Source organism: Astatotilapia calliptera, chromosome 2, assembly GCF_964374335.1.
Source record: "Astatotilapia calliptera chromosome 2, fAstCal68.1, whole genome shotgun sequence".
Lineage (NCBI taxonomy): Eukaryota > Metazoa > Chordata > Actinopteri > Cichliformes > Cichlidae > Astatotilapia > Astatotilapia calliptera.
In genome coordinates this window covers 14,137,851-14,156,755 of record NC_137423.1, presented here as the reverse complement: position 1 = coordinate 14,156,755, position 18,905 = coordinate 14,137,851, and the positions used below count along the sequence as shown (strand labels likewise).

The 18,905-nt window shown below is 44.2% G+C and overlaps 1 protein-coding gene and 1 long non-coding RNA gene across 2 annotated transcripts in view; one reads left to right on the top strand and one right to left on the bottom strand.

Annotated features, from left to right (window-relative positions):
• Window positions 1-2,557: 2,557 nt before the first annotated feature.
• The window catches only part of mtnr1al (melatonin receptor type 1A like), a 46,022-nt gene continuing 29,674 nt past the window's right edge, over window positions 2,558-18,905 (bottom strand). The window contains exon 2 of the mRNA XM_026185229.2: window positions 2,558-7,157. Coding sequence (XP_026041014.1) covers window positions 6,388-7,157 — 770 coding nt within the window. The 3' untranslated portion in view covers window positions 2,558-6,387. The remainder of the gene's footprint in view (window positions 7,158-18,905) is intronic.
• LOC145432402 (uncharacterized) lies at window positions 10,391-16,918 on the top strand. The gene is made up of 2 exons (XR_013912681.1): window positions 10,391-15,675; window positions 16,670-16,918. It is a non-coding gene; the product is annotated as an uncharacterized LOC145432402 (long non-coding RNA).

Sequence of the window (18,905 nt, the reverse complement as noted above, 5' to 3'; positions counted from 1 at the left end):
CTCCCTTATCTTCCCTGCTTAGCCTCTTATTTCCTTGTCTAGTCTCGTGTTTTTTGTATTACTTTTCCCTGGAACACTCTCTCACAGTCTGTTCTCTAAAACCTAAAAGAGAATTATGGATTTGATCAACTGGTACCTGAATGCTATTGACACCCTTTTCTTAACAAGAAGTATTGGCTCGGGTGAGCCTGAGTGTCTGGGTGGCACTTTCCCTGCCGGATACACGATGGACGGGTGGCAGAAATGGAGAATCGTGTGCCTGCTGTTCAAACCCCCACAAGGCTGCCCGCTGGGATTGAAACAATGGCACGAGGCGTGACTTCTCAGAATGGGTTCATTGAGTGCAGCATGGATAAGATCTTGGAGAAGCTTACGGCTGCTGTGAATACTCAGAATAAGACCTCTGAGCGCAAATTGGATCACATCTTGGAGAAGTTCACTGCGGTCGTGAGTTCTCCGAATCTGCTCTTTGAGCACAAGAATGACAAGACCACGGAGCGTAAGTTTGATAACATCATGGAGAAGCTCGCGGCTCTCCAACGGGAGATTGAGAGTCCAGTGTTGGACTGTTAAGAACAGGTTTGAAATTCTCATGAGTTGTTCGCACTAAAGAAAACCACCATCATAATGCGGCTATCCCTTCGGCGCCAGCTATGGGCTCAAGGCTGGAGCTGAACAAAAACACCCTGATAACGACTGTGTTTAGACTGTTCTTCATGTCCTCAACAGCTCACCTGAGTATGACTGTGATCGGTCAGAGCTCTGACTCATACACTGGTGTGCTTGACTCCTTTCACAGAGTTTTACAGAGTAAATACAGGCAGTGGCTCCACAGCTGAGGTGAACAGCTGACTGACAGCCAGATTAAGCACTCTGGTCTGATGACATTGAGTGACTGTCCCAATGGTGCCATGTTGACGTCCACCTCTGGCTGAGTTCTTCCTCCCACAGTCCACAAACATGCTCATTGTCTGTAGGCGTGAGTGTGATAGCTGTCTGTCTCTGTGACAGGTTGGTACCTGTCCAGGTATAGCTGCCTCTTGCCCTGTGACAGCTAACATGGGCTCCAGCCTAACCTTGACCCTGAAGTGTGTAAGTGTAAGGAGATGCCTGGATGGATAAATTATGGAGGAATCACTGCTGTGTTTGTAATAAATAGATCTAAGAAATATTTCCTGTACAGGATGCGTTGTTTACAGGGTCACGTGTTCTCTGTGTGAGCTCAAGCCGCCGGTCATACATGAGACCTTGATGAGGATCAGGTCCTCGTTACCCAGCCGTCATTCTGTTTCTGATTTATTCAAACCCAGTAAAACTGAACTTGGGCAACATGGCTGTCAGCGAGGTCAGTTTTGATTCAGGGTGTGTGCTGGCATGCAAGGATCCTTCAGCTGCTCGCTGTTCATCAGCAGGCGCCTCTCCTGAGTCCAATAATGATCTAACCTTGTGAAGCTGAGGAGCACTTTCTGCATCGGGGGGTCAGTGCATTAAAATTTAGATCACAGCCGACGGCATCGTGAGAACTTGAATACTCTATGAGGTAAAATGAGAGCTTCGTTAGCCGGCTGAAGCAGGGATGGGGAGAGGGGTCTGATGAAACACGTCATCTCTGTTGTTGGAAACTCGAGTTTCGCTCACATTGCATCAGCTCCAGCTGTGCTCCAGGTGTTTTCAGGTTCTCAGTTTGCTGTGCTTCAGATTTGAATCTAACAGGTGTGGCTGCTGTTTTCGACTCACCTGTGCTGCCGGCATTTATTTCCACTCACACCTCACCCTGTTACTTCCTCCTGCTTATCTCACTTCCTTTTATCTCTCCATCTTCTCTTTGATTTCTTTCCTTCACCTGTCCTCCTGGCGGGGAGGTGATGGCTGATTGCCGTCGTTGCTCACGGCGACAGCTCCTCCAAACTGACAGGTCACCCTTCTGATCTTCCTGTTGCCACAGCAACAGACTTGAGATTACACAGGGTGATGTGGTGATGGGCCGCGTGTTGAAGTGCAGAGAGACAGATAGCTGTCAGTGTGGCTCGACTGAAATCACACAAAGAAATGTGGAGGGAAGTGTTTCCTTTTGGTCTGTCACCACAGCAACAGCAACTTTTTAACTGCTGATGAGCGCTCAGTAACCTGTATGTATTTGACCGGCATCAGCTTTTAAATATTGACCGGTATTTTAAAGCAATTAAAGTTTGGAACCAGCAGATGGATCTGAGGTTGTTCAGACTGCGATCAGTTACTGGCACCAACTCATCGATCAATCACAGAGGTTGTTACCAACTCGATAACTTAGCTATGAGTTATCAGTTGAGATATGATGTGTTCATTTGAAAGAGGCAGAACTTGTAATCAGTCACAAATGTGGACAGGTGTACCAGCAGGAGAGAGAGATTGACTTTATAAGAGAAGAAGAAATAATAAAATGAGTGCGGTGGCTGCAGACAGAGCAGCAGCGTGTGAGGAAACCAGAGTTAAACCTTCATGAACATAACGATAGACCGGATCAGTGTCTCTGTGAGCGTGCTGTTTCTGTGTGAAATAAAGCGAGGAGGCCAGCGGCTCACACTGAAAGTTCTTTTATTAAGACATGGATTTCAGGTGTTGCTTGGTTTCTTTTGTTTCATCGACATTACAAACATTCAGAGGAAACATTCTCCACGGCAATGTGCAAAACAGCGTGAGAAAGGAAAACCAGAACATTGTCATTCAGAGCAACCGGCTGCCGCTCGGCCTTCACATCCATTCTGTTTGTTTAAAACTGATCCAAACACACAAACAACAGCAAGCTTCATTGATTTTTAGCACAAAAAAATAAGAGAAATACGTCTTTAGATGTACACAGCTGCAGGTAATTCAGGTAAAAAAAAAAAAAGAAAGCCAATAACTGTGCTTCTTTAAACCCTCAGTGGGCCAATTAAACCTGCCGCTGTCCTCATCGAGCTGCGCTATCTTCCAAACATGAGTATTGATGAATTCCACTTTATTCGTTTATGTCATCTGTGCTTCTTTCTTTTATTCACAGTCGTGTTGGAGTCTGTAACTGCAGATTCCTCAGATCCCAATCCGATCCAGCATCGATCCACGGGTGTCCTGCCAACAGCCAGCTGGTTGTCATTAGAAGGAATTTAGGTTTTTACATTAGCTTCACCGCTCAGACTCACTGTAAGTGTCTGTGGAAGCTGGTTAGATTAGTCCAGCTTCATCTGAGAGTAACTGCTTCCCGTCATATTACTATTTATTATCTTAGATTCATCTTTGGAGGTTGATAAAGTAAATAAAACTTGCAACGCAGAGGCAGCAGAGATATGATAAATCCCACAGGTCCCAGATCTGCACCGAGGACGGGGAGGATGGCTTCTTTTTACGTGGTGTCAAAAAGAACAAGACGTTGTTATGTTAAACTAGTCTAAACTCCTGTTGGTCTTCAATTAATGTACTTAATTCTTGGTCAATTTATTTTCTCTGTTTCTTGGACAGATGTGAAGACTCACAGCAGCTCATTGAAGATTTCCTGTGAGTTCAGATTATTTGTCAGATGCCCTTGTTTTACCTGTATATTACCTGCCTGCGCTTACAAGACGTGAACACAGGAACATTTGGCTTTAAACTTCAGACCTTGACTGACTTTGAACCGGCAACATCTTGGCACAAAAAACAAACAAAACACACACAAACACGCTGTCCCTCCAACAGCTGTCCCTGGTGCCATCGAAGGGTCCTCAGTGGACCCATAAACTGGTCCCAAAACATGCACGCACGCACGCACGCACGCACGCACGCACGCACACACACACACACACACACAGTGAGCTTATTAAAATAGGACCAAAGCACAGGCAGATTATCACAGCTTATTAATACATATGCAACATTCATCTTCAGCTCCCCAGCAGTATGAAGCACAGTGACATGTTCAGAATACCGTTACCATGATTTAATCACTCGTGCCTGTTTCTCTGATGCTTGGCTTGTGTTCAGACTCGGTGTGTACAGCAGACGCACTCATGCGACTGTGAGGGAACACTGATAGTCTCAGGTTGCTGAGCTCAGACTGGCTTTGGTCATGTGGGAGGACACAGCGGTACACAGACACTGTGTTTTCATCCTTTTGTCTCCGTCTGTGTTTGCAGAGGGTTGCACACGGACACACCGTGCAGGCAGTGCAGAGAGGCTGTGGCACACCTGTGCCGCTCATTCTCAGGAAGAGGAAGGTGATGATGCAATGAAGGGAGACAGTCTCAGAGTCAGCCTCTCTGGAGCATATTGTACCCCCTGCCCCTCTTCATATTCATCACACTGTCCGTTCAAACTAAATGTTTGAGTCCTGAAAGCATCATTGCAAAGTTACACTTAACAGCAGAAGGACAGCGAAAGAACATTTTACTGCTTTAAATTAAAAGTGGATTTTGATTAATGACACTTTTAACTTTCAGGCCTCACAAAGTCAAAAAAGCTTGTAGCCTCCTAAGTGCCCTGGCAGCAGGTCTGGGGATGTTTTGCACTCTTGCACATGTTTGTTTCACCATTTTCTGACACGTGTTTTTTGCAGGAATCTGGGCACTAAGACTGTGGATGCACGACTCACACAGGTGGATGTGGTGAGGTGTGGCACTTCTCAGACTCCACCTTGCACTGAGTTTTTTGTTGGGATCTCAGAGCTTTAAGCGTGTGTGGTCATCCATGCGTCATCTCCCAGCTTTTGGCCCGACAACTAGAACTGGAAGTCAGAGTAATTATTACTGTATCAGTATAAAAGCACAGCATAGTGTTTCCCCCACAAAGACTTTAATGGGTTACTAACAACCCCACGAATACACGGGGTACTTTATTTTAGTATTTTTTATTTGCATTTTTAAAGTATTGTTGTTCACTGCCTTGAACTGCAGCTGTCCATGGTAGTCTTTCTTCTTCTCTGTGAGATGTAGAGTCAGAAAATGCCGCAGGTGGAGAAGTGAGCTGCTAAGCTGAGCAGAACCAGGACTGCCAGCTGCAGTCGAAGGCAGTGGAGCCAAGGTTCGGGGCTTGAGACAAACGCACAGGTAGCTGCTTATAATGCTCCTTTCTAAAAGGACTTGGTGATTAAACCATTTGCAGGTGACCTGAGCACCTTCTAAGTGGTAAAAATTTGCATACACATGATTCCATTGATGTCATGACGGCCACCAGCTGAGTGCAGGGAACTCTGTGATGCAGGAAAACGAAACAAAACCCAAACCATGGCTGCTAGAAGCAATGGATTTTGTAAGTGATGCTGTTAATGTTTTATGATGAGCTACTTGAAAAAGTGTTCCTGTCTTTTAACTTGAACAGCAACTTTTCAGACTTCATGTAAATTTTGGGGCTCGTTATTAGAGCTGAATGACAATGAAGTCACTAAACAGCTGTTTTTATTGGATTACATTACACAACAGCTGGTTGGTAAAAACAGGTGAACTCTGCAACATTTCTATCACTCTGCAGTCATAGACGCATGGACACCTTAGTTAAGACTAGGTTTAAGTTGGGCTGGTCTTAACAAATATCAAGTTTTAGTTAGGACCAGTCTTGCAGGAACCAGACCCATATCATGGAGTACTTTTATGCTTCATACTGGGACTCTTAGTCCAAAGCTGAAGTCACTGGACAAGTCGTCCATCGTCCCCCTCTGTCCTCAGTGAGAGTTTGCTACCTTCTTACATAGATTAGTTATATTACAAGTAAAATATCCCAATCGTTGTTGTGCACACACAGAGTCTCTCGCAGCCTTAATGTTCAAAAATGTGTCCCACCTTAAATGATTTTGCAATTTTAAAAGTATATAATGCATCTTCATTCTCCTCAAAGCCGATTTGTCATCTTCGTCGTTATCTTCGTACTTCGTAGGAACAGGAACAGCGTCGACGTCTTTTAAAAAAAATCACAGTGTCAGAGCTCTGCCTTGAATCTAATTCACAGAGGATGCTATTCAACTCAGTGACTCCACATTTAACTTAATTATGTTGCTAATTAAACACAATGAATTATGCTCTCATCTGAACATTAAGTCACGACTTCATTACCCAAGAAAGTCAGGATGAAACACATTCCCAAGTTAGGAGTGCTTCCCAAGTTCTGGCCTCTCCCTTGCTCTCTGCATTCTTAGTCTCCTTGTTTCCCTGAAGGCATCACTGATAACTCTCAGTGTGGCAACATTTATTTCACTTTGTCTGCTCTTCATCTCTCCTCCTGCAGCTATTAAAGCGCTCCTATTTTTCTCTCCCACTCAGTGCTCTTGTTGTTCTCCTTCCACTGTACCTTTATTTGCTTTCTTTCCATTTCATCAGTCCTGTTTTATTTTCCTGTCAGGGTAAAGTTCTTTCTATCTTTCATGTCATTAAAGATAAAAATCTCTGCATTTCCAAGTATTCCATCTCAGCAGTGGAACTTGAAGATGATGAGGACGATCCTCTTGTACTCCTTCCTGAAGTTATGGTTCAGGACACCGTAGACGACGGCATTGAGGCAGCTGTTAAAATACGCCATGAAGTAGCTGGCTGTGAACAGCCACTCTGGGATGGCACGGCCCAGCGTGGAGTCCACTGCCACCGCCAGGCCAATCAGGTTCAGCGGCGCCCAGCAAACAGCAAAGAGCACGAACACCACAAACATAGTGAGGAAGTTGCGGAGGTCGTGTGGCTTGATTTTAGGTCTCGAGTCTGGCTTGACCCGCCGCCTCACCTGGATGACCAGAATCCAGATACGCAGGTAGCAGTAGCTGACAATGCCAATGGGCAAGATGAAGTGCACCACCACCACGGCGATGGTGTACAGTGAACTGACGGACTGGGCGAAGGTGCAGGAGTAAACCCGCGGGTCGTACTGCAGCGACTCCACAAACCAGTTGGGGACGATGGCGAGGATGGTGAGCGCCCAGACGAGCACGACGTAGCACATGGTGTTGCTGTTGGAGAAGAGCTTGTCATACTTGAGGCTGTGGCAGATGTAGCAGTAGCGGTTGATGGCGATGCCCGTGATGTTAAAGATGGAGCCAATTACGCTGAGGCCCATAAGGAAGCCACTGATCTGACAGTGGATGTAGCCGGCAATCCAACCGTCGTTGAAAATGGCAGTGAGCACCAGCGGGTAGGGATAGATAGCAACCACCAAGTCAGCGAAGGCCAGGCTCACAACAAAGGCGTTTCCTGTAGAGCAAGAGGAGGATGACAAGCTGTCAGTATAAAATAAGTTAATCCAAAAATCTTTCAGGCAGGTCGTCAGCTAGATAAGTCAGATCGACGCATTCTCACTGCCAACTCATCACATGCTGATACCTGTAGGACTCGTCATCATATTTTACCGTTCATCACACTTGTGGACACACCTTAGTGTTACTTTTCAGACGCGGTGGCAGACACACACGTGGAATCACACAAGCATTTGAGTCTGGTCTGGGCATTACATTAGTAAGAAGTACTTAGACTGAGTTTGGGCTATACTAAGAGATTTACTACAAAGATTGAAACACGGGGTACTGCACTGCAGTGGTTTGAATCATATCATAGGACTGCTTTCTTCCATTTTCGCAGTATCTCTAAAATTAGAAATATCCTGTCTAAGAGTGACGCTGACAAACTAGTTAATGCATTTATTGATTCTAGGCTGGACTACTGTAATTCATTATTATCAGGATGTCCTAAAAACTCCCTGAAAAGCCTTCAGTTAATACAAAATGCTGCAGCGAGAGTACCGGCAGGGACTAGAAAGAATATTTATCCTATATTGGCTTCCCTTCATTGGCTCCCTGTTAAATCCAGAATTTAAAATCCTGCTCCTCACATACAAGGTCTTATATAATTAGGCCCCATCTTATCTTAATGACCTTATAGTACCATATCACCCCATTAGAGCACTTCGCTCTCAGACTGCAAGTAGTCGTTGGAGTTTTCTTTGTATTAAAGTAAAACAAAGTTCATCCATCTACCACAAACTTCTCCAACATTTCCTTTGTTGCCCTGTGACAGTGATGATCCAGTGGTGTCTTTTCGACATGTTGTAGGGTTTCAGACCACTCTACTTTCTAGGCTGTGAAATAACTCCACTGTGTAAAAGACACGGGGGAATATCAGTTATGTACAAAATGTCCAATGGCAGTGGTGCACTACCTTATAGTACTAGTGCGACACTTGTCATTATTCATTTTCAAAGTTGTTTTAGGGGACAAACCAGAAGCTGAGTAGTTTCATCATAAGGCTCTCCAAACCTCATCACTGCTGCTTTAATGGCTCCACCATCATTCAGGCAAATTAATACTGCTGTCCCGAGCTGCTCTTGCGCACTTCCATATAGAACTTGTCAAAAGAAATCTCCTAATAATGGGCTGTTGCTTCCAGCAGAGGCATAAACATCAGTTTTGAGCCACAGTTGCAACTGATAAATTTTATTCCAATTTATCAGCTCCTTGCTCGGCCAACTTCTCTGACAATAAGAAAGCTGGGGCTCGCTGATGTGCTGTAAAGGTCTTTCTCCCACACGAGGAAATGAAGTTTGAGGGCTTGATTTAAGAGTTTAACATTTACCTGCCGCCCCGAGTGAATTGTGCTGCATTTCAATTATATTTTCCCACGGCTGAAGCCATTGTACCAAGCTCCCAGCATTAAACTGTCCTGCCTCTGAGCAGCATTATTATTACTGCCAAGTTTCCTATCTCACATACAGACTGTTTACCCCCAAATGTAATGAAGCAGGGTTAGTCTGCACATCAGCCGCCTTCTACTCTCCAAAGTTTTTCCTGAAGCCGTCCACCCAAAACCAGCTGCTGGTTGGGAGTAATTTAATACTTTTCCACATCCCGTCCCGGCTCATATGACCAAAAACAAACACACGGAAGTGCTACCTGTAGCTTCACTCACACAAGCAGCAATTTAGCTGAAGAAAATGCTGCCCAGTGCTATTTCTGTTCTGTTATTTATTCTGTTTATCGACACTGATGAAGCGGTGGTTTGTTCAGTTTGGCAGAGTATCTGAAATGCGCTGTTTAAGCGCCTCCCTCCTTTAAGCGTACTTTTCTTCTGATTGGCTGCCCCATGCAAAGAGAAAGGTTGAACAGCGAGTGGGTTCGAGGTTACCGTCGTGCATCAAAGTTAAGCTAAAGAGATTTTCTGTTTCGGTCCAAGCTTTCTTTAAATGGAAGTTCAGTTTGGTTATTTACAGTGAACGGTTTGACAAAGAAAGACGACTGGGTTTTCTGATTGATAGTGGAAGCAGAAACTCCAAGCCGTGTCATCCTCAACCTCCCAGTTACAAAAGATGACTTGCAGGCTCGAAGCTTATATCGCAGAGCGTGCAGTGAGAGCGGGGCTGTCGATGGAGGTGGCTTTAATGACACCGTCTCCTCCCGTCATTCAGTATTTATCACCATCCCCATTACAGCGACGCTCTGTATTCTGGAAGGCGACTCTGTGTCTGTTGCAGGTCACAGAGGGAAAGTTAGCAAAGATCTGCAGCTGCGAGAACAGACACGGCCTCATTAATTGCCACTCAATAAGTATTAGTGTCAGGGTTCTGGGCCATGTGGCCCAGTGTTTGAGATCTAAAGCTAAGATGGTGCCGGTGTACGTGGCTTGCCGTCCTCGGCTATATCTGCTTCGCTGCTTTTTACCCTCTCTACGCTCTTTATGGACCTTGGCATTGTATTTTTTATCCTTTTAGTTGTATGCTCATCTAATGGCTGTGCACGGATTACATACGACAGGCAAACACTTTTAAATCTAAGACTCTCTCATTCCTCTCGGCCTGATCCTTGCTGGAACCTGGGTGACGCCACCGCTCCCCGACCGGACCCTCCAACCGGACCCTCTGACCGGACCCTCCGACCGGCTTCCTCCACCTACCTATTCCGAATCTACACAAGAAACGCTATAGGAAACACGGTAGAAGGAGCTGGCATGTGGGTAGCCTGGATATTTTGTCTTCTTTCCCTCCTTCCCAGGAGTGCTCTGATGTTAAGTTGCTCACCCACCGTTGGATTTGCTCGGCCGACCACGAAGTCTACCCTGCCATTCCTGTGGCATGTTTTCCTGCTTGGGTTTGGATAACATCGCTCCAATGCAGCGTTTGCCGAAGCAACCTAAGTGTCCTATGACGCACCACCCTAGGCGACTTAGCCCCTAGGATACGGATGGCATTGCTTAATGTCAGGTCGCTGGTCAATAAGACCTTTCTCTTAAATGACTTCCTCTCCACTAATGGGATTGATGCTTTATTCCTGACTGAAACCTGGATTCGTCCTGGTGAGTTCATCCCTTTTACCAAGGTTCAAGGTTCAAGGTTCTTTATTTGTCACATGCATAGTTATACAAGTATAACACACAGTGAAATGTAGTCTGACACGCTCCTCGACATGTGCAAAAATTGGGGGGGGGGTGTAGAGGAAGAACATTATATATATATATATACATACATATAGTATATACACTGGGTGAATGTGTACCAAACTTCTTCCATCGGACTGTGTCGCTTTTAGCTCACCAAGGCTTACTGGTAGGGGTGGCGGCGTAGCCTCTGTCTTTAAAAATTCTTATGGTTTCATAAAAGGTAGGCACTCATCAACAAATACACGTAGATTACTTAATTTGATAGACTACTCATACAGTAAAAACCTAGAAACTACAATATTCTCTTTAGACGCAGAAAAAGCATTTGACAGAGTTAACTGGAAATTTTTATTTGCAACTTTACACAAATTTGGTTTTGGATCCTCTTTCATAAACTGGTTAAAAATATTATATAATTCCCCAACAGCTTGTGTCAGAACAAATGACCAGACATCCTCCAGCTTCTGTCTCTTGAGGGGCACCAGGCAGGGATGCCCACTCTCCCCTTCACTGTTTGCAATTTTTATTGAACCACTAGCAGCAGCAATTAGACAGAATTCAGTAATTAAGGGCATAAAATGCAAGAACGTGGAACATAAAATCAGCCTTTATGCAGATGATGTGTTACTTTTTCTCCAAAACTCACAAACCAATATCTCTGGGGTGATTGAATTGATAAACTCTTTTGCAAGAATATCAGATTACTCAATTAACTGGTCAAAATCTACAGTCCTACCGATTAATTGCTCCCTCCATAATTCCTCTTCTACACCACTGCAATCGGGAAATATAAAATATTTAGGTATTAATGTTTCTCCCAAGCTTGCAGATCTAACTAAATTAAACCATATCTCACTTTTAAAGAAGGTAGAAGGTGATCTGGCTAGGTGGAAATGTCTACCCATATCACTCATGGGAAGGGTTGCTGCTATAAAAATGATGGTCTTACCAAAAATAAATTATTTATTCTCAATGATCCCAACTAAACCGCCACAAGATTGGTTCAGATCTCTAGATTCATGTATGTCCAAATTCCTTTGGAAAAATAAACCCCCACGTATAAGCTTAAAAACACTGCCTCTGCCTCAATTTTATCCCACAACTTAGACATTCACATTACTCACACTGCCTCTCCCCACCGCAGGGAAAAGGGTAACACCACCTGGGTCTGGGTGCAGTTCCCCCCTCCAGGGGCAAGGGTACCTAGACCCGGTTCGTAGAGTACGCTTGGGGAGTGTGATCGTGTGTACAGCGTCTCTTCATGTCTGTCTCCACGTTGGTTGAGTGTGGAGTAAGTGCACATGAGAGCATGAGGGTGGGAATGGATGTTTGTATCTGTGTGTGCCTGTATGTCTGTGTCTATATGTCAGGTTGAGTATCAGACGCCACCTCTCTGGGGACATCTCAGGCCCTCCAAGGTTTGGAGGTCTATCTCCACCCACCACCACTTCCCCTGCCAGTGGTGGACTCCCTCAGATATTGGTGCGTTGGTGGTTCTTTGTGTCTGGGGATGGGCGTCCAGGTACACACCGGCTCACTCCTTGGCGGCCGCTCATCGGGGCCTGGAGCCTGGGGCTCGCTCGGGCCACTTCGGAGGTGGGGTGCCCCCGGCCTCTCGGCCTGGGGCTCGGTCACTCAGGCACAGCTGGCTGTTCCTTTGGTTTTTAAGCATGCTGTAGTCCACCCGATTCTTAAAAAAAGAAACTCTTACTGTAATGACCTTTCAAACTACAGACCGATCTCTAAGCTTTCGTTCTTGTCCAAGATCCTGGAGAGACTAGTTCTCTCCCAGCTCCAGGAGTACTTGGACACGAACAATATTGCTGAGAAATTTCAATCTGCCTTTAAGCCATTGCATAGCACTGAAACAGCGTTGGTTAGAGTTCTTAATGATATTCTTGTAATCACTGATACTGGACGCTCTATGGTCCTAGTTTTACTAGACCTCTCTTCGGCCTTTGATATGGTGGACCATAACATTTTATTACTAAGACTTGAGCACACTGTGGGTATTAGAGGCACTGCCCTCGACTGGTTTAAATCATATCTTGCTGACAGGTCCTTTTCGGTTAACTTGGGCACCTTCTCCTCTTCCTCTGCTCCGGTCTGTTGTGGTGTGCCTCAAGGATCAGTTTTAGGCCCTATTCTCTTCTCATTGTATTTGCTCCCTCTAGGCGCAATCTTTGAAAAATACAGTATCACCTTCCACTGTTACGACGATGATATACAGATCTATTTTCAACTTACTGACGACCTTGCTGTGTCCCTACACTACTTTCAAGAATGCATGCGGGAGGTCAAAGAATGGTTCCTGTCATGATCCGGAGTCTGCGACTCCGTGTTTGTTTAGTTTATTAGTATTCTGTGTTTTTGGTTACCTTGGGTGTTTATACTCTTCTGTTTCATGGTTCATGTTCCTATGTTCTGTGTCCCCCAGTCTGTGTTAAGTTGGTGTGTTATGTCATTGCGTGTATGTGTTTCCTGTTTTATTGTGAAGGTCTGCGTCTTATGTGAGTGTTTCTGTTTGTCTCCCTACTCTCGTCACGTGATCACTCCCAGCTGTGTTCCCACCTGTATGTAATCTCCCTGTGTTTTCTGAGTGTATTTAAGTTGTGTCTTCTGTCATAGTAATTGCTGGTTCGTCTGTGTTGTTTCCCCTCGGTCTCCCTGCGTCTTCCCGTATGTATTTCTCCGGACCTCCCTGCATCCTCGTTTCTGGTTTGTCTTATTAGTTTACCTAGTTTAGGTTTCCAGTTTCATGTTTTGTCGCCACCGTTGTTTGTACTTACCTACCTCTGTGAATAAACACTCACCTGCACCAGAGCTGCCGCCTTTTGGTCCCTTTCTACAATTCCACACGGCTTGCCCCGGCAATCCGTGACAGTTCCTGAGTAATTATCTTGTTTTAAATGATAAGAAGACTGAGATTGTGGTGTTCAACAGTAAAATCCCTTGTGCCCAACTCTGTGCTGCCCTGGGTTCCTTTGCTAGCTTTTCTTGTGACTATGTCAGTAACTTGGGTGTACTGCTGGATAGCTCGCTCAAACTCGATAAGCAAGTGTCTGCTGTAGTGAGATCTAGCTTCCACCAACTGCGCCTTATCTCTAAGGCTAGGCATTATGTTCCGCATGAGGAGCTGGAGAAGCTTATTCACGCTTTTGTGACCTCCAGGTTGGATTATTGTAACTCCTTGTACTACGGTTTTCCCTCTTCTCTTCTTCTTAGACTGCAAACAGTCCAAAATGCAGCAGCCCGCCTTTTGACTGGTACCAGGAAATTTTGCCCTATTACTCCTGTTCTAGCTAGCTTGCATTGGCTGCCCATAAAGTACCATATTCAATTTAAAATATTACTCCTTACATTCAAAACTATTAATAAATTAGCGCCAAGTTATCTTAGTGAACTTCTCAAATCACATATTCCTGCTAGAACACTTAGATCTGCCACTCAAATACTTCCGACCCAACCCAGATCTCGACTGAAGTCCCGGGGTGACCGTGCGTTTGCTCTGGCTGCCCCGGTACTATGGAATACCCTTCCTCTCGACCTCCGCGCATCTGATTCCATTGCACTGTTCAAATCACGACTAAAAACCCACTTATTCAATCTTGCCTTTCCCTCTAGTTAATATTTCTTTTATGATTTCATATCATGCACTTTTATGCTCATTTAAATTCTTGTTTGCTCTGTACCTGTTGCTTTCCTATGTATCAGTGACAGCTACCTGCTTGCATACTTAGTACTTGCTTTGGTCCTATTTCTATTATGTTCCTTCTATTCTCTATGTTACTTGTTAAGCACCTTGGCATACCCTTGGTTTTTAAGTGTGCTTTATAAATAAAGTTTTTTATTATTATTATTATTATTATTCTAATGTATATTTTTGTATCCCCATGTTGTAGTGTAACACATCTAGTTGTTTTCTAGTTTGCAGTTTAGTCCTTGGTTTCTTAGTCCCTTTTGTCATCTTTCCCTGGTCCGTGCGTCTACTTGTCATGTTTCATGTCTGTATGGCTCTTGTTGTCAAGTTCATGCCATGTCTATGTCTCTGTGTTTCCTGTTTTATTTTGGAAGAGTCTGGTGTTCTTTGTTCATTGTAGTTAGTGTTACTCTCCCCTGTATTGTCATTATGTTTCATTCTAGCCAGCTGTGTTCTCGTGTGTCTCCACTTCCCCTGATCACCTCATGTGTGTATTTAAGTCCTCAGTCTTCCTTTGTTCATCGCTGCGTCGTCTGTTCTACTTCCCACATGTTACGCCAGGTTTCAGGACTCTGTGCTGGTCATGTCCATGTTACTTATGTGAGTCCTGTTCATAGTAGTCTCCATCATGTGCATCGTTGTCACCCTGTCTTCGCTTTCCCTGCTGTCTGAGTTAAGTGTCAGATCTTAGTTTTCCCAGTTCAGCTTCTAGTTTAGTTTTGCCTCAGTGCTTTCTGTTGTTTGCCACGTTAATCAGCCCAAATAAAGGCTCGCTTTTCGTTTCAAGTTCAGTACTGTCTCCTCGTCTATGTCTGCACCTGGAACCTCACACTCCCACACAAGCTCTGTCTTTATTACTGTGTTTGCCCTTTGCAATGCCCCTCCTGTTGTGTTACCTGGCTCTGTGTTGTTTGGTAATAGGTGAGGAGAAAAGGATGTCGGACGTCCTGTTGGAGATATTTTTTAATTATCTCTCCAATAATGTGGCTGCTCTGCGGTATGATGAAACAAAGACAAGTACTCAAAGGAGCAGACTTGCAGATGTGTTTCTGCCTGCTGTCTAATATTTGGGATCCTTGTGCATGAATGCAAAACTGAAGAACACCTCAGAAACAGGTACTTGGTCTAAAGCGCAGAGATAAACCTGTATTCTTTCTAATGACCAGCAGGGGGCGACACCTCCAGTTTCCAAAAGAAGCCTGGCTGTATGACCCTCTGGATGTGTGAACCTTCTGTCTGTGACCTCAGGAAACTATGATTACTTTAAAATTTATTGATCATGTGACACACCTTACCATCAAAAATTCTGGAGGACATTAAAGGTCGTGGGCTTTTCTACACAGCAAATTCAAAAGTGTTAAATGTTTTGGTGTTAATAGTCTTCTTGCAAAAGTAGAGTTAATTTTACTCTAAGCGGAGTCACATTCTTTTAATGTAACTCTGAGGTGTAAAATGATAGTAGTTAAAATCGAGTGTTAAAAATGAGTGTTTCTCTGTCAAATCTGGAGGTGTTACAACTCCTAGAGGGGCTATGACACCAACAGAGTAAATTCACAGACTCCGCCCCCAGCACGGCTCCAATCGAAGCTGAAGTGAAGCCGTTTCAGAACATTTTGCTCTACATATTTGAGTTGTTTGCCATGCTTGGTAAGTCCATCCATCCATCCATCCATCCATCCATCCATCCATCTTCATCCGCTTTGTCCGGGGCCGGGTCGCGGGGGCAGCAGCCTAAGCAAAGAGGCCCAGACCTCCCTCTCCCCAGCCACCTCCTCCAGCTTATCCGGGGGAATACCAAGGCGTTTCCAGGCCAGCCGAGAGATATAATCTCTCCAGCGTGTCCTGGGTCTGCCCCGGGGCCTCCTCCCGGTGGGACATGCCTGGAACACCTCACCCAGGAGGTGCCCAGGGGGCATCCTTGTCAGATGCCCGAACCACCTCAGCTGGCTCCTTTCGGTGTGGAGCAGCAGCTGCTCTACTCTGAGCCCCTCCCGGATGGCCGAACTTCTCACCCTATCTCTAAGGGAGAGGCCAGCCACCCTTCGGAGGAAGCTCATTTCTGCCGCTTGTATCCGCGATGTTTCAATTATTTCTATTAGCTTTTCCTTCTGTGGCTCTTTGGAGTTGAGACAAAGCTGTGTGAAAGGCATTAGCCATGTTGCTCGGTGATAGCATAATATTCTGTTTTAGCTAGCTGAAAGGTATTGTTTGCGGGCAAATACCACAGCCTTGAAAAAAGCTTGCATGTGAATTTTCAGTCAAACTTTTGGTCAAATACACCTAAAACAATGTGCAGAATGTAAATGTTGGTATAATGGTGCTACTTGAAGCCTGAAAATGATCGCCCATAAAAAAAAAACGAGCAAACAGCAGTAGCAGACGTCCTGACTGGGTTCTACGTTAGCATAGATCCTTCCAGAGTTTTCTGCACACGGTTTAGGTAAAAATGAAAAAGGTTGAAGTTTTACATTTAGTTCAGTATTACCTGTTGCCTGTGTCCTTGTCTTTTGGGAAAATATTTTACACAAGTAATGGCTCAAAGAGGATTCCTTTTTTTTTTTTTTTACTGTGCTGCAATTGTTTACTGGATTATTTGTGCCATTAATTAGTGTCAACTAATTTTTATTCAATCTCCGCACAGGATATGCTTGTGAAGATGGAATATGGGGGAGAGTAGAAGTGCGTTGAAGTTCCACAAAGGGATGAATGAAGGACATGCATATTGTATTGAAGAAATAAGTGATGAGAATGCTGTTATTTGCATTTACCATGTCAGACCTTTTGATAAACAAAATTCTAATGAAAGTGAGAACATGTATACTGTTACATCTTTCAGAAAATGTTTTGAAATTGTGGTGCACAGTTCAGAATAAATGTTTTTCAAAAACCATTGCGTCTTTTTAGTAAATGTTTATTTCCAAAAGAAATTTCTAGAAGTTCAGAACAGTAAAATTCCCACTTTTTAGAATGAATTAGAAGATAACTCTTACGTAGTTAAACTAAAATACTCTTTGAGAGTTAATATATAAACTCTTAACACCAAGTGTTAAATTATCAACTCCAGACAGATTTGGTGTTTAACACTAAATCAGAGTTAATGTACCAACTCTCCAAAAAGAGTTAAATTAACACTCTCTGGTGTGGACCCATATAGACACTTTAATAGTGTTGAAATCAAATCCGACAGTGTTAATTTGGACATGCTGGATTTGCTGTGTACCCATTCGATTAACCTCATAAGAACATTGTGTTAAAGACCAAGAAGCTGCTGTCAGGACTGAGTATGGACTGAGTACGGATAATGAAGAAAGGTTTTTTATTGGAGGACAAAATACTGACAACCTGGCTCAGGGGGTTGGGAAGCGTATCTGTAACCGGAAGGTCGCCGGTTCGATCCCCGGGCTCTCTGTCCTGGTCGTTGTGTCCTTGGGCAAGACACTTTACCCTACCGCCTACTGGCGTTGGCCAGAGGGGCCGATGGTGCGATATGGCAGCCTCGCTTCTGTCAGTTTGCCCCAGGGCAGCTGTGGCTACAACCATAGCTTGCCTCCACCAGTGTGTGAATGCGAGAGTGAATGAATAGTGGCATTGTAAAGCGCTTTGGGTGCCTTGAAAAGTGCTATATAAATCCAATCCATTATTATTATTATTATTAACCTATGATATGCAGAGAACACCACTTTGATAGCAAACAGCTCCCAAGACGAAGAACAAAGAACCTACTCAGCACTGTTTAATGAGAAAGCCAGAACAAGGGGATGCTACTCCATATGTCTTAAACCAAAATCCTGATGACTGAAAACTACAAAGATGGCAGCTTCCACATATATAACGATGAAAAAGAAAAGGTCAAGAACTTTAATCTGCCAGGATCGATAATTAATCATTTGAAATCAAAAGAAATATCGCAATGTTAGAGCAACGATGAAGTCACCGGATAAAGTCTTCAAATCTATAGTACAGTTTTATTTTCTCTACGCTCACCTAGAGCTGTGAAAGCTGAAAAAAGAAAACAGGACAGTCAATGAATCCGTGTTTCAGAAATGTGGAACTCTTGACAGATTTTATCAGTACCATGGATGCCCAAAGACCGACAAATCAATGTTGGAAGAAATAAAGCCAACAATGCCTGTGGAGGGCAAATAATGAAGCTAGAACTCAGTTAATTTTCACAGGAAAACAACAGTTATTGGAAAAGGACATCATGGTTGGAAGACCAGAAGGAACAAGGTCCCGAGGAAGACCAGCAATGCTTTGGTTGACCTCCATTATAACAACGACAAGAAGAACTCAATTAATCAACAGTGACCAATATCCAATAATGGATTGGGAACCAACCAATGACCTTAACTACCTAACACAGTTTAAGGCCCGCCTACTTCACTGAGTAGAGCCCCTCGGCCATCATTTTTCTTTTTAAAAGTCCCCAATGTTTTAAGACACTGGACTTCTAACAGTGTAGTTGGTGATTTTTATCAGATAAAGACAAACACTGAGACTCTCCAACTCAGATGATAAATGAAGCACAGTCCACAATGCTAATCAGCCTGCTCATTAATACAAACGTGTCCTAATCAGCTCAGAGATTTCTATCAGTGTGTAGTGATCTTTGCCTCCTGGACCTGCTGAGATGTTCTGATACTTTCAGAGATATTGGTTTTTCCACATTGAAATGCAAACATATGCAGCTGGTGGGACCAAAATCTAATCAGACCATCAGCTCTGGAGAGGGAGCAGAGTGGGAACTGCCCAGTGTTTGTCCATATGTCCCAGTGTTTGTAACTGAATGACCGAGACGAACGGCAGACGACCCCACGAGCGAGCTTCGTCCATCAAAGAGCCCTCTGTGAAGTCATCAGGACTCCACCTGAGGGTTT